This window comes from Perognathus longimembris, chromosome 4, assembly GCF_023159225.1.
Source record: "Perognathus longimembris pacificus isolate PPM17 chromosome 4, ASM2315922v1, whole genome shotgun sequence".
NCBI lineage: Eukaryota > Metazoa > Chordata > Mammalia > Rodentia > Heteromyidae > Perognathus > Perognathus longimembris.
In genome coordinates this window covers 25,081,756-25,095,966 of record NC_063164.1, presented here as the reverse complement: position 1 = coordinate 25,095,966, position 14,211 = coordinate 25,081,756, and the positions used below count along the sequence as shown (strand labels likewise).

The window sequence follows — 14,211 nt, the reverse complement described above, 5'->3', positions numbered from 1 at the left end:
AGCTACTCAAGAGGCTGAGTTCTGAGGACCCCAGTTCAAAGCCAGCCCAGGCTGGCTGGAAAGTCTGTGAGACTCTCATCTCCAATTAACCACCAGAAAACCGGCGCTGTGGCTCAAAGTGGTAGAGTGTTGGCCTTGAACAAGAGGTCAGGAACAGTGCCCAGGACCCAAGTTCAAGCTTCACAACCGACACACACACACACACACACACACACACACACTGATTAAATGAAGTATAATATTTTCACATGGTTGAAACTCCATACACAGTAAGAGAGGAAACTATAAATAAGAAGTATCAAGACTTTTTCACTCCTTAGAATAGGTATAAAAAAGGTAAATACTTAAACATAATCAAAAAACTACAATTTGTACAAGTTCATCCTATCCTTTAATGGGATTATTTATCTTCAAATAAAAGAATGTTTATTGATCAAACCAATTAAAATTTAGGAAGACAATAACACTGAACCTTTGACTAGCAGTCAAAATAGAAAAATAAGCTGACATGAATTGAAAAATAAATACCTTGTTTCCCAAGGTCGGGCAGTAAAGGCATATGGCTTAGAGGTTAGGGCACCCACAGGGCAGATATCAATGACATTCCCAGATAATTCAGACATAAACATCTTCTCTACATATGTTCCAACTTGCATATCATTTCCTCTGCCTGTTGTTCCCAAATCATCAACTCCTGCAATCTCACTTGCAAACCTATAATACAAAAATTCATCATCAAATGGTTGGGTCTAGCAAAGTTATTTTCTAGTCATAAGGATAATGATTTTTAAAACTCTAAAAAGACATTTATTTTCAATGGCAAGAACAGTCCTTGAATTAAAAAAATTCAACAAATGTTTGATTTTAGTTTGAAGTATAATATACAAACAGAAAACTGTACATTCATATGAATAAGCTTGGCAAGTTATCACAGAACGAATGCTTGTAGATTATTAATTTTAAAAATCAAATTGAGGGCTGGGGATATAGCCTAGTGGTAAGAGTGCCTGCCTCGGATACACGAGGCCCTAGGTTCGATTCCCCAGCACCACATATACAGAAAATGGCCAGAAGCGGCGCTGTGGCTCAAGTGGCAGAGTGCTAGCCTTGAGCGGGAAGAAGCCAGGGACAGTGCTCAGGCCCTGAGTTCAAGGCCCAGGACTGGCCAAAAAAAAAAAAAAAAAATCAAATTGAAAGTTGATACTAAAAGTGAATTGTTATGTTTTGGTATATGCCCTCCCTCTTCCCCCCCCCCCAAGAAAAACCCCCCACCAATCTATAAAAATAGCTCATTCTCCTACTAAACAAAAGTTGTCATTCTTTCCAGTTTAATTATCCACTAAATTTTAGAGATGGTAGGTACAATAATATTCTGGAGCACAGAAGAGGAAAAAATACCTGATGCACCGGGTACACTGAATGCATCTAGTCATAATGGTCTTTACCAATGGCCCAATGTTCTTGTCCTCTACTGCACGTTTCCCCTCTAAAAACCGGCTTCGATCACTTCCAAACATCATGGATTGGTCCTTAAGAAGATTAGGAAAGAGTTAATCTAATGCAGCTAATGAAATTAAAAGAAGACAATCAAAAAGATTTACAAAGGTCTATTAGATACCTGCAGATCACATTCTCCTCCCTGGTCACAAATAGGACAGTCCAATGGATGATTTGCTAGTAAGAACTCCATCACACCTTCTCTGTATGAAAAATTGTAATACATAGTTACCCAAATAGTTACCACTCCAAAAGACTTATCTATATGGGCTGTTTAAATAGATAATGTTCATAGATACTTTATTATAATTACTATTAGTTTTATATTTGCTATAGAGATGGTAATATATCATTCTAGTAGGATTAAGTGCACAATGTAAAAATGTTTATAAAAGCATAAAGAGCGCTGGGGATATGGCCTAGTAGCAAGAGTGCTTGCCTCCTATACATGAGGCCCTGGGTTCAATTCCCCAGCACCACACATACAGAAAATGGCCAGAAGTGGCACTGTGGCTCAAGTGGCAGAGTGTTAGCCTTAAACAAAAAGAAGCCAGGAACAAGGATCAGGCCTTGAATTCAGGACCCAAGACTGAAAAAAAAAAATAATAACATACATCAGCTGGGCACTGGTAGCTCACATCTGTAAACCTAGTAGCTACTCAGGAGGCTGAGATCTGAGTACTACAGTTCAAAGCCAGCACGGGCAGAAAAGTCCCCTTAAGACTCCTAAATCCAAATAACCACTCAAAAACTGCAAGTGGCTCTGTGGCTCAAGTGGTAGAGCAATAGCACGGTCCTTTAATTTCAGCTCTGGAGGGGAAAGCAGGAGGATTGTTGACTTGTGCCAGGTTAGCTTAGACTAAGGTAGAAAGGCCCTATCTCAAACATGAAATAAAAACAAAAGGTCTAGGAGGATAGATCAAGCAATAAGAGTGCCTATCAAACATGTTATAAAGCCTAGAATTCAATCCTCAATACTAAGAGGAGAGAAAAAAAATAAGTAAAATGTACATTAGTAAATACCTGGCTTTCTTAGTTTTTTCTGAGTTTGTCAGGATATTCCAACCCTTCATTACTGGCATAGCACAAGCAGCTACAACCTAGAATTTCAAGAGAAAAAACAAAAACTTGTATTTATTTATAAATATAAGCAATCGAATGTGCAAAACACTAAATTACATAAAACAATTACATTATATATACTTTTAAAAAGCAGTATTTTTTAGAATTTTTCATCTCCATAATCATAATGTGCCAATCTGACCTTTCACCTTCCTCTAACAAACAAATAAAACATTGCTACGGTTTCATTATGGCCTATCCCTCACAGGCTCATGTGCTGGAAACTTCCTATCTAATAGCACTGAAAGGTGGAAGGACAGGACCTTTAGAAGATGGGGTCTAGTGAAAGGTAATTTGGCTATGAAAAATTGTGATTTCTGAGTAATTAGGTCCTGTAAGGGTAAGCTCTCATGCCGGGCACCAGTGGCTCATGCCTGTAATATTAATGGTTCAAAACCAGCCTGCACTGAAAAGACCTCATGAGGCCCTTATTTCCAATTAGCCACCAGAAAACCAGAAGTGGAGCTGTGGCTCAAGTGGTAGTGCACTAGCCTTGAGCAAAAGAAGCTCAGGACCAGCATCCAGGCCCTGAGTTCAAGACCCAGGACTGGCATGAAGAAAAAAAGTAGCTCATACCTGTCATAATTCTAGCTGCTCTCAAGAAATTGAGATGTAAGAATAGTCCAAAGCCAGACTAAGAAGTTAAATCTGAGAGAGACTCATCTCTAATTAACCAGAAAAAAAACTGGAGGTAAAGGTGTGGCTCAAGTAGGTAGAACACCAGCCTTGAGCTAAGCAAGTGTGAGGCCCTGCCTGAGTTCAAGCTCTAGTACCAATGCATGTATGCACATGCACCTTTAAAATGAATCCCACACAAAAAAAATCTGAATTTGTAGATGGAAATAAACAGGATGATGATATCCTCTACAGCAGTATTAATAAGGTTTGCTACAAGATTTAAAGTCTTCTACCTTCTACAGTATGGTGTGGAATTCTAGTTATCAGGTACCTTGGGAGCTTTCTCTATTTCAACCAGGCACATCCGGCAGTTTCCAGCAACAGATAACCTTTCATGATAGCAGAATCGAGGGATCTGCATGCCAACCTTCTCACAAGCCTATAAGATGAAAGAAAAACGTGGTTTTGCACTAGAATAACTTGATATTACCTTGTTCTTGATTAATTAGAAGGGGAAAAAAAGAGGACATCATATTAATTTTACCCATAAATATTTCTTGAGCTACTTTCTATGTTTGCTTTCAATCACTGTCCACAAAGGCTTCCTCTTCAAACTCTGATCTTGTGGTTACATACCCAGATTTCCATCTTGCTTCCTCTGGGCTCCCTTCCTTTCTCACACTATCTAGATGGCTAACATCTAGTTCTGTCTTTGGTTGGACATACTCCACCTAGAACTCACATTCTCTCTGGCTCAATCTCTTCCCAGTTTCTGTTTTCCCCAATAAGGTAAGTTAAACCTACACCACAAATTATTACTCCTCTTTTTCTGTTAATTCCTTTCTTCTGGCCTATAACTATATTTATAAATTCCAATTCGTTCTCCAACCCTCAGCTTTTACTGTGAAATCTTACAGCTTCCAATGTTTTACCTATTTAGTCAACAAAAATGTATTAAGTTTTCATGTGACAGATGCAGCAGGCATGAAGGTGGACAAGACAAATATCATCATCCCAAACTTGTTCACATATTGTATGATTACATCTAGGCTTTCACTTGCAGCTACAGTCCTCTTCTCCAAGCTTCAGACAAAAATAGGCATTTACATATGTATATTCAATAGACAGCTTAAATTTAGCCCGTTTTTCCAAACCTACATCCTCAAATAAGCTAAAACAACAAAAACAAAAAAACACATTGTTTCCTCAGTCTTCCATCATTCTGAAGGCCTGCTCATCTATACACTTATTCTCTCCATCTTGTTTTCACTCACATTACTATTATTTTAGGTTTTTTAAAAAACTTCCTTCTCTGAAAATACAACATACTCTTTCCTTACCTTCTTCAGTTTTTCTTCTTTCCAGATATCAACTTCTACAGTCACAGTCCAATTACTGAGTAGCTATTAAATTTGTGGATGGATATACCAAGTTATTTAATTAGCAACTAGTTATTTTATGACTAGACCCTCTGTGCCTCGATTACTTGATATCCTGTCACCTCATCTTTCACTTGTACCATGTTTTATCAACACCAAATTTTGAAGATTCCTGGACATAATAAGCATCTATTTTAGCAAGTTACTTTTTCCATATAAAATGCTTGACCATTTTCTTCACATATAAATGTGTATTTTCATCCTTGGGATCAACAGACACCATTGAAAACTCTTCCTACCAACTCTTATTCATGCCAAAATACTTTTCCCAGTGTCCCTTGAACACAGTTTTGTTTCGTATTTAGTACTTACATGTGTATTCCTGGGAGAGAGTCCAGAAATGAATGCTAAAATGAACAACATTTAGCTCTGTGATAACCTGCAGATGGAATGAAGCATCACTTCTCCATGACCAAATTTGTTATTTCTAGAGAAATTAAATATTTAAGGTATGAATTCAAGAACACACTCCCTTTCATATACCTGCCTTATAGAACATACTCATAGAAATGCCATTAAGAAAAGTATATGAAAGTGAAAAGGACCACACAGGTTCAAAACAAACTGTTACTGTTTCACAAACTAACCTATGGCAACTAGCAATTTATTTATGGTAATTTCAAATTTCTTAATGGGTATCACTTGGAAGATAGAAATAAAACCAAAGAAAGTTCCATGGTATATAAAAGATTGATCATTTCGAAATGTGAAGACTGAAAGTCAAACTATTTTCATATAATTTTGAAGTTTACTAAAAGGTATAAAGGAAATAAATCTGTGTTCTTAAAAAAATCAGAAAAGAAAACATACATTCACAAGAATAATTAAAACGTGTGCTTACTTGAAGGACAGTAGTTCCAGGTTCTACCATGATAGACTGACCATCAACAAACACTTCAATCAAGTTGCTTGCTGCTGTTGCAGTTGTTCGAACTGACCCTAAAAATAATGAGGTACAAAACAAATTAGTAAAGTTGACTTCTTAGAGCACAGATTAGTAGACTAACTGTATATAGAATTTTCTTCATCTTATACCTTTTCTAGATCCAACTGTTTGAAATACTGAATTATGAAAAAAGCTTTTTCAGTCTTGAGTATTAAACATTAAACAGAATATGGTCATTAAAACTGGTAATAGGGTAGGGAATACGGCTTGGTGGTAGAGTGCTTGCCTCGCATACATGAAGCCCTGGGTTCGATTCCTCAGCACCACATACATAGAAAAGGCCAGAAGTGGCAGTGTGTTAACCTTGAGCAAAAAAAAAAAGCCAAGGATAGTGCTCAGGCCAAGCCCCAGGATGGGGGGGCGGTGTGTGTGGAGGGGACTGATAATAAAAGTAGTTTAACCTGAGACTTTTAATACCACTTTTCAAAACAAAATAATCATTGGTATTGACATACACATCTACACTGATTTTTGTAACTAAGGTTAAGTTTTATTTTGAAAATTATTTTGATAACTTATTACAGGTTTAGAATTTGTGAAGAAATATCCCATAGACACATAAATTTACAAAGATAAAGTATATTGCTCATTAATATTAAAAGACAAACTCACCATATCCTTTCGGAGAATTGGAAAGGCCTGTTAAGGCCCTTCTAACAGGTATCCTTAACATATTGCTAAAAATAAAACAAAGAAGAGTCAAATTATTGTAGGAAAATCTCCACCTTATTATAAACTTTTTGGTAGATTTCTGTTTTGGGGTTGTTTAGTAACATGGAGTTTTATAATACTTCATATACATTGTCATTGAACATTCCCAAATCCTAATGTTTTCCCTCAAATTCAGTAGTTGCAAATACTCAGTCTGAGACATTAACCTGTGCTATATCATCAGCTAAGAAGCAGTGCGTAATGTTAATGCAATGGATTGGGCAGTTTTATAATCCTAAGAAATAATGAAAACCTTAAAAACACTATGATACAGTTGGCACATGATTATAATCCTAGTACTCTGAAGTTTGAGCAAAAAGATTTTGAGTTTTAAGTCAACCTGGGGAATATAGTTAGCACTTGTCTCACAAAAAACAACTACTAAAAACTGGTGTTATATAATAAAATAGCTGAATTCCTGAAGGTACAAAGAGATTCAAAATCAACAATCAATAGGTTGAGGTTACTGCTCAGTGGTAGATAGCTTGTCTAGCATATATAAGGCCCTGAGGTTCAAAACAAAGCATCCCTAAATTAAGAAATCAATCATCATTTTAGACAAAATTAAAACTTTAAATTTCCTGTCTCTAATACAACATAGAAGTAGTGTTCCCTTTAGCCAATGCCAATATCAAATGGAATTACATAGCCCCAACATAAAAAAATAGATTTGAGGCTGGGAATGTGGCTTAGTGGTAGAGTGCTGGCCTAGCATACATGAATCCCTGGGTTCCATTCCTCATTATCCATAGCAGAAAAGGCCAGAAGTGGCACTGTGGCTCAAGTGGTAGAGCACTAGCCAGGAGCAAAAAGACAATGCTTAAGATCTGAGTTCAAGCCCCAGGACTGGGAAAAAAAAAAAAGATTTGCAACTTACAGCTGTCCCATCAGAGTCCTAATTAGAATATGTGAACAAGATTAATATGATTGGAGGTGAACAACGCTTAAAGGTCTTCTGAAGAGAGAATACGTATATATATATATATATATACATACATATGTATACTATGTATATATAGTAGGTGTACATTTCACCCTACTGTGTTCAGCTTTGTGCTTGGTGTGTGGTCAACTTAGGTTCTGCTTTTTGGAACTTTCTAAATTTTTTTCCATAGTATTTTTTATCTGAAATTCATTGTGAATCTAAGGATGAGACACTTCCAGACATGGAGAACAACTGTACCTTTATTAGATGGGAAAATGTTAATAACCAATCACTTGTAAAACTAGATTTGACACTTTTCCACACTTGAAGTATGCTAACCCACGTTCTACACCATTTATCCAGCATCCATTCACTCCTTTCCCTCAAATGTATTACCTTGAAATAAATGGATACCACCCAAGTCCAAGTCACCATCACCTCCTGCCTGGACTATTTCAATAGCCTCTAATCAAGTTTTCTCCCTTCCACAGTTTCCACACCAGTCCTCCTCCCAGTAGTTACTCAGACAGGCTGAAAGGTTTTTCTCTTGGCACCTTGCTGTCCTTCTCCCAGTAGTCTCTCAGGCTGAAAGGTTTTCCAGGCACCTCCCTGTCCTTCAAACCTTTACTTACCCTTTCTTCAACAGACAACTTAAAATTTTCCTACCTCCCACTCCGTTTTATCCTTCTTTATGTAATTACTTTCATACTCTAGCACCTGCTCAATAACTAACTGCTAAATGAATTCCTGGAATTAAAAGGTGGCAGGTGCCCTTGCAGCCTTATAACGATACACAAATCAGTAAAAGAAAAAAAAAAGAACATAGGGAGAAAGGAAACTTGGTGCATGTTCATCAGAACCCGACGTCTCATCTTTTTAATACTCTGAATTCGTGGTGAACAGTTATGTTTGGTGCATGACCTTAGGGCATACGAATATGATTCGCAGTGTGAACTTTGGGCAAACTTTAACTTTTCAAATGTCTTTTTTTTTTCTGGTCGATGAAATAAACAAAAGGGACCAAGTGTGAGATCTGGGAGATTGCTAGAGCTGTATCAACGAGACGGTGTTCTGTTCCAGGTACAGCAGGTGGACATTCGGAGAAAGTGCTCGATGTGCAAGACAAGAGGGGATGGCAGTGCCTTCTCCTCGCAGGGGGAGTAGCCCGCTTTCCCCTACACGGAGAGGAAGGAGCCTGCACTGGGGCCCCCTTCCTTTCCGCTCCCTGAGGCCAGGACCCCAGGTGAGGGACCCTCCCCGGCCGGCACTCCCGGCTGAGGTGGCCCGGAGGAGGCGGGGCCCAGTCAAGGACAAGTGGGGGAAATGAGTCGCGCCGGCTCCAAAGAAAACAGTCCAGGTCAAGAAATAAAACCCCAAGGCCGAAACACCTCAACCTTCCCGCTGAAATACGACCTCACCTTCTCCCCGGAGGAGTCGAGGGGGCCTCTGCAGACGCTTCGGGTTCACACTGACCCCTCTCTAAGACCCGGCCGCTGCTTCAATATGGCGGTCTCGGCTGATTTCCGTCAGCCGGAGACCGGCGGGACGGAAAGCCAAGAGGGACTAGAAACTGTAGATTCGACAATACGCCGACTTCCGTCCGTCCGAGGGAGAGTGGGTGGGTGTTGCCGGCGAGGAGGAAGTCTAGGACCTGCAGTTCCGCCGGAAGCGGCTGAGCCCGGGCGACCGAGCGTCTTCGGTCATCTCCGGCACTTCGAGGGGGCGGGACCCTTTAACTTTTTCGGAATCCCAGAGATACGAATTGGGGGTGGGTGGGGGCTTTTGTTTGTTTAAAGGCATGCCGCTTTTTATTCATTTAATTCTGGATGCACGGAAAGTGCTGCGGACGGCTTCTGTGCGCATCACTGAGTTCCGAACCCCCAATTTTGCCTCGAAGGAAGTAGTGACGCTCCTTGACCTTTAACCTCCCGCTGGCGCGGCGAGGGCAACGCCTCCGTCTCTATATAAGGAATTTTCCGGCCGGTTTGGACCCTTTTTTTTCCCTCTCTGGTCTTCACGCCGGGCGCGGGCTTCTTTCGCTCTTTCCCTTCGCTGCTACACAGCTCCCGGATACGGCCGCGGCCATGGGTTTCGGAGATCTCAAGAGCCCCGCGGGCCTCCAGGTGCTGAATGATTACCTGGCGGACAAGAGTTACATCGAGGGGTGAGCGGACGGGGCGGCTGCCAGCGCGGGCCGGGTGGACGGGGCCACGTGGCGCAGGCTCGGCCGGCGCCCTGGAAAAGAAGGCCGGGCCTGGGAGACTTGGGGAACGGGGGTGGGGAGGGGTTCAGCTGCACTTTCTTTCCCATTTCCCGGGTCACCTCGGGCCTGGCCGCGTCTTTACCTAGTTAGCCAGTGTAACCTGTAGCTAAGAGAGCTTTTACAGGTGAGAGATGGCAACCTTGGAGGTCTCCTGAGGGACAGCCGTTCCTCCACAGAAGCCTCTCGACCCAGAGAGAGGGCCTCTGATCTCAAGCAGCTTCTCATTAAATACGTTTAAGAAAGCACAGGCAGCCTGGTAATGAATGGGTGTGGTCCCATTAATTAATATGGCGAGTGTAGGAGGCGTCGAGGTGTGCTTGCTGGTGTTTGCCTTTTCTTTCAAGGGGGTATGTAATTGTTCTTGTGTCATCTGCAGGTATGTGCCATCACAAGCAGATGTGGCAGTATTTGAAGCAGTCTCTGGCCCACCGCCTGCCGACTTGTGTCATGCGCTACGTTGGTATAATCATATCAAATCCTATGAAAAGGAAAAGGGCAGGTAAAAGCATCTTTATACTCATTTGAAAAAGTGAACTTTCTAAGCTTGGTCAGGATTTTCACCCACAAGATTGTACCCACATTATTTTGAGCCTTATTAGGATATTGTAAATTTCTCTGTGATCCTAAAAGGTCAATGTTAGGTCCTCTCCCTGAGGGCTACATGCAGATGCCCCCACCTCATTAAGTCTCCACCCAGTTACCTGGGTAACCAGCAGACCTGGAGGCAGTTACCTCCCCTTTCCCTGAGTTCACATCCTAATCCACCTGGCCACACCCCTTGCCCCTGCCCTAAATAAAGCAGGGCTGGGTGGGGGTCTCTCTCTCCATGGATCATCTTGGCCACAGGCCAGCAGTTCGGTAATAAACTTTTTTTCCTGCCTGAATACCTTGTGGCGTTCTCCTTTACCGGTTACCTTCTTTAAAAACCTAACAGTCAGTAGACTGAAGTCTTCCCTTTTTTCACAGAACAGATAGAACATGGACAACAGCAGTTCAGCTTTTCCCCATACTGCCTTGCCAATATGCTCCCTCCCTGCTGGTGGGGAGGGGAGGCATGAAGTGAGAAGGTGGATTATTCATTTCACTCCTTGACCATTCTTCTGAAACTGCCAACAAGGGTGGAAATTTGGGAGAGTGCTCACTAAGACTGGAATTGAGCATACTTAATGAGATCTCTCAAACAGAAATGTTGATACTGAAAGAGTTAGTTGTAGTGAGCATTGATTGTAATGTCTCTCTGCTACCCAGTGTTTGTTGGGTGAAATTACTTACCTGGGATTGTTACAGGGTATTAATTACTAGTACAAGAGGAACCAAGTATAGTGAAGTTCTCATTGATTGTCCAGCAAAAGATGTTACACCAACCTGTAAGTCATTTAAAATAATTTTTTTAAGCCTGCCAGGAGTGAAGAAATCTTTGGGCAAGTATGGCCCTGCCAATGTGGAAGACACAACTGGAAGTGGAGCTGTGGAGAGTAAAGACGATGATGACATTGACCTCTTTGGGTCTGATGATGAGGAGGTATGTATCTTTAACCAAGGAAGTAAGTGGAGAGGCAGTTTATCTTTGTGCATAAGCATAGGTGTTAGCCATATTATTTGGATTTGAACCCTGGCTTCACTTGATCATCTCTGCCTTTTAAAAAATTCTCACTGGTGGGGCTGGGGATATGGCCTAGTGGCAAGAGTGCTTGCCTCTTATACATGAGGCCCTGGGTTCAATTCCCCAGCACCACATATACAGAAAATGGCCAGAAGTGGCGCTGTGGCTCAAGTGGCAGAGTGCTAGCCTTGAGCAAAAAAGAAGCCAGGGACAGTGCTCAGGCCCTGAGTCCAAGCCCCAGGACTGGCAAAAAAAAAAAAGAAAAAAATATTCTCACTGGTTACATGATGAATAAAATCAAATCACCATCTTTCGGCTGAGCCTCGTGATGGATTTGCTTTTTTTCTGATAAAGCTGGTCATTTTTTGTGGTTCTATTGCCAGCAGTGAGCAAAAAAAAAAAGCCAGCATTGACTAAGTCTATTATTCTTTCTACACAGGAAAGTGAAGAAGCAAAGAAACTAAGGGAAGAACGGCTTGCACAGTACGAGTCAAAGAAAGCCAAAAGTAGGTCATTTGACAATTACTAACTTGCATTCATTTCATAATTGAATAATCTTTTTTAAACATTTTTGTTAATAGGCCAAACCTATGAAGTTTTGTTTTTATATAATTTCCACAGCTACTGGTCTGCAGCTGTTCTTAATTATAACAGTTGTGGCATTCCTCTGTGGGAAAGAAACTGTTACACAGTTACACACCTCTTTCTTAGCCAAACAGAAAGAGGGCTCACAGTGTGACAGACATAAGATAAATTCTCAAATTTTGTTTGAAGATCCATTCATTTTGGATTATGGTGGGGGGAAATTTTACTATTTAAATAATGCTGTTTTTATTCTTCTAGAACCTGCGCTTGTTGCCAAGTCTTCCATCTTACTAGATGTGAAACCCTGGGATGATGAGACAGATATGGCAAAATTAGAGGAGTGTGTCCGAAGCATTCAAGCAGATGGCTTGGTTTGGGGCTCCTGTGAGTTTAGCCTTTGTATTTTGAAACGAGAATTTAATTTGCGTACATTTTCAACCTTTGCACATCAAGGCTTTTCTGATGTTTTTCTTAATCCTCTTTTTAGCTAAACTGGTTCCAGTGGGATATGGAATTAAGAAGCTTCAGATACAATGTGTGGTGGAAGATGATAAAGTAGGAACAGACATGCTGGAGGAACAAATCACTGCTTTTGAGGACTATGTGCAGTCCATGGATGTGGCTGCTTTTAACAAGATCTAAAATCGCCCCGGATCATTGCATTTAAATAAAAGTTTGGAAAAGAAGCCTTGCTTCTCCAGCCTGTTAAATAAAGGATGGTGTATATTTTGTGCAACAGAAACTACTCAACCAAGGGGAGGGGCGGTGTCTTCTCAGAATTGGCAATAAATTGGTGAACACGCTGCACCTGTGCTGCATTATGATTTGGGGTTGTTATACTGGGAAGAATACTGTAGGTTTCAGAGTGCTTAAGCAATGGAGTATTTAATTTGGGTAGGGAAATCCAAAGGTAGATATTGGGGTGCAATAGTGGTATCAGCTATCTGGGATTGAACCAAGGACCCTTGTGCTGATAAGTGCTCTACCTTTCAGTTACATCCTCAACCCTTTAAGGTATACTAGTTTTTGTAAAGTACAGAGCTTGAAAGTCAGGGTGTTTTGTTTTTTAATTTAACAATTTAGTTTGGGGCTGGTGTTTCCATTCAACTAGGCAATGTGTCAAACAGACCCCACCCAAACGTGGAAAATTTGCAGGTTGTTACGGGAACCAGCAGAGGGCAGCACTTCTTTTTCTTTCTGGAAAGCCAGAGAGCTACTATGGAATACTGGAGATGTAATCGGTAGTGTAAAGGTCTTAGTCATAAACTAGTGTCCAGGTGTTTTACGAGCATGCATTCTCTGTTTTTGTTTTTTGGCCATTCCTGGGGCTTGGACTCAGGGCCTGAGCACTGTCCCTGGCTTTTTGCTCAAGGCTAGCACTCTGCCACTTGGGCTACACAGCGCCACTTCTGGCCATTTTCTGTATATGTGGTGCTGGGGAATTGAACCCCGGGCCTCATGCATATGAGACAAGCACTCTTGCCACTAGGCCATATCCCCAGCCTGTACATGCATTCTCTGAAATCATTCTGAGACTGGCCAGCCTATATGCTATCTGGATGTTAGTGTTAGAATTCTCTAATATATACTTGCACCTAGCCAGAATTTTCCAAAAATACTTAAAATGGTATAGGGAACTAAAGATAGAATATTCTGACAAGTACCTCAAGAGATAGGATTCTATGTATCTTTCCTCTAAAGCCAGCCTAGTAGGCCTGCATTAGCCAGTATAAGCCGTTTGGCATAGGATGCCATTTGTAGCCCTTAAAAGGATTAGAAATTTCTACCTTGGTTTTCAGCTCAGGCTACCCTCTGAAGGGCCTAGAGCCAGAACTGCTCAGCTAGCCTTCCCTGCCTCCCCCAGGCCTCTTCCATTTGCATCATTATACTGCAGCTGGGGCTTCAGACAAAGAAGCAGAGATAAAATCCCCCCCCCCCCATTGTTTGAGTTCCTAAGTCCGGAATTGTGAAAAATGGTACGGCTTTAATTAAGGTCTTTATTAGCATATATTAGTTCTACAAGGGGGACTTCATTGTGACATTTTCACACATGCATACAATGTACCCTATTAACCTCTCCCCACCACTCTCCCATGTAGCCTCTTAAAACAATTTCATCAGGCTTCATTGTTCTATTTTCATATATGCAAATAAAGTACTTCAACTTAATTCACTGCTCCCTTCCTGCTGATACCCATCTCAACAGAGCTTGTTTTGCTTTTCTGTCATCCATTTAGTGTGTATTAGTAAATTATTGTTTTAAGCAACTAGATCTGTGGGCAGATTATTCAGCAGTTAACTAGAAGTTCAAATATAACCAACTAATTCATAAATGTATGCATAGGTTGAATATACATATATTGGGAATTCACTATATCCGGGTACTGATGGCTTACCCCTATAATGTTAGCTACTCAGCCCCGGCAAACAGACTCATCTCCAATTAACCAGTGAAAAGCCAGAATTGAAGGTATGGCTCCTGTGGTCAAATTTCCCCTGTGA

General features: G+C 41.0%; 2 protein-coding genes and 2 non-coding genes across 4 annotated transcripts in view; 3 read left to right on the top strand and 1 right to left on the bottom strand.

Annotated features, from left to right (window-relative positions):
- Positions 1-8,833, bottom strand: part of Ndufs1 (NADH:ubiquinone oxidoreductase core subunit S1) — a 33,194-nt gene extending 24,361 nt beyond the window's left edge. Inside the window, exons 1-8 of the mRNA XM_048344895.1 lie at positions 8,677-8,833; positions 6,235-6,299; positions 5,518-5,615; positions 3,569-3,676; positions 2,521-2,597; positions 1,619-1,700; positions 1,399-1,529; positions 529-714 (exon numbers count right to left, since the gene is read on the bottom strand). Coding sequence (XP_048200852.1) covers positions 529-714; positions 1,399-1,529; positions 1,619-1,700; positions 2,521-2,597; positions 3,569-3,676; positions 5,518-5,615; positions 6,235-6,295 — 743 coding nt within the window. The 5' untranslated portion in view covers positions 6,296-6,299; positions 8,677-8,833. The remainder of the gene's footprint in view (positions 1-528; positions 715-1,398; positions 1,530-1,618; positions 1,701-2,520; positions 2,598-3,568; positions 3,677-5,517; positions 5,616-6,234; positions 6,300-8,676) is intronic.
- A 201-nt stretch (positions 8,834-9,034) lies between these two features.
- Eef1b2 (eukaryotic translation elongation factor 1 beta 2) lies at positions 9,035-12,512 on the top strand. The gene is made up of 6 exons (XM_048344896.1): positions 9,035-9,422; positions 9,898-10,020; positions 10,917-11,043; positions 11,564-11,630; positions 11,968-12,093; positions 12,197-12,512. The coding sequence occupies exons 1-6, from the start codon at positions 9,343-9,345 to the stop codon at positions 12,349-12,351; spliced, it is 678 nt and encodes a 225-aa protein (XP_048200853.1). The 5' UTR covers positions 9,035-9,342; the 3' UTR covers positions 12,352-12,512.
- LOC125350932 lies at positions 11,401-11,481 on the top strand. The gene has a single exon (XR_007210841.1). It is a non-coding gene; the product is annotated as a small nucleolar RNA SNORD51 (small nucleolar RNA).
- On the top strand, positions 11,738-11,872 carry LOC125350939. Its single transcript, XR_007210847.1, has one exon. It is a non-coding gene; the product is annotated as a small nucleolar RNA SNORA41 (small nucleolar RNA).
- Positions 12,513-14,211: the final 1,699 nt, after the last annotated feature.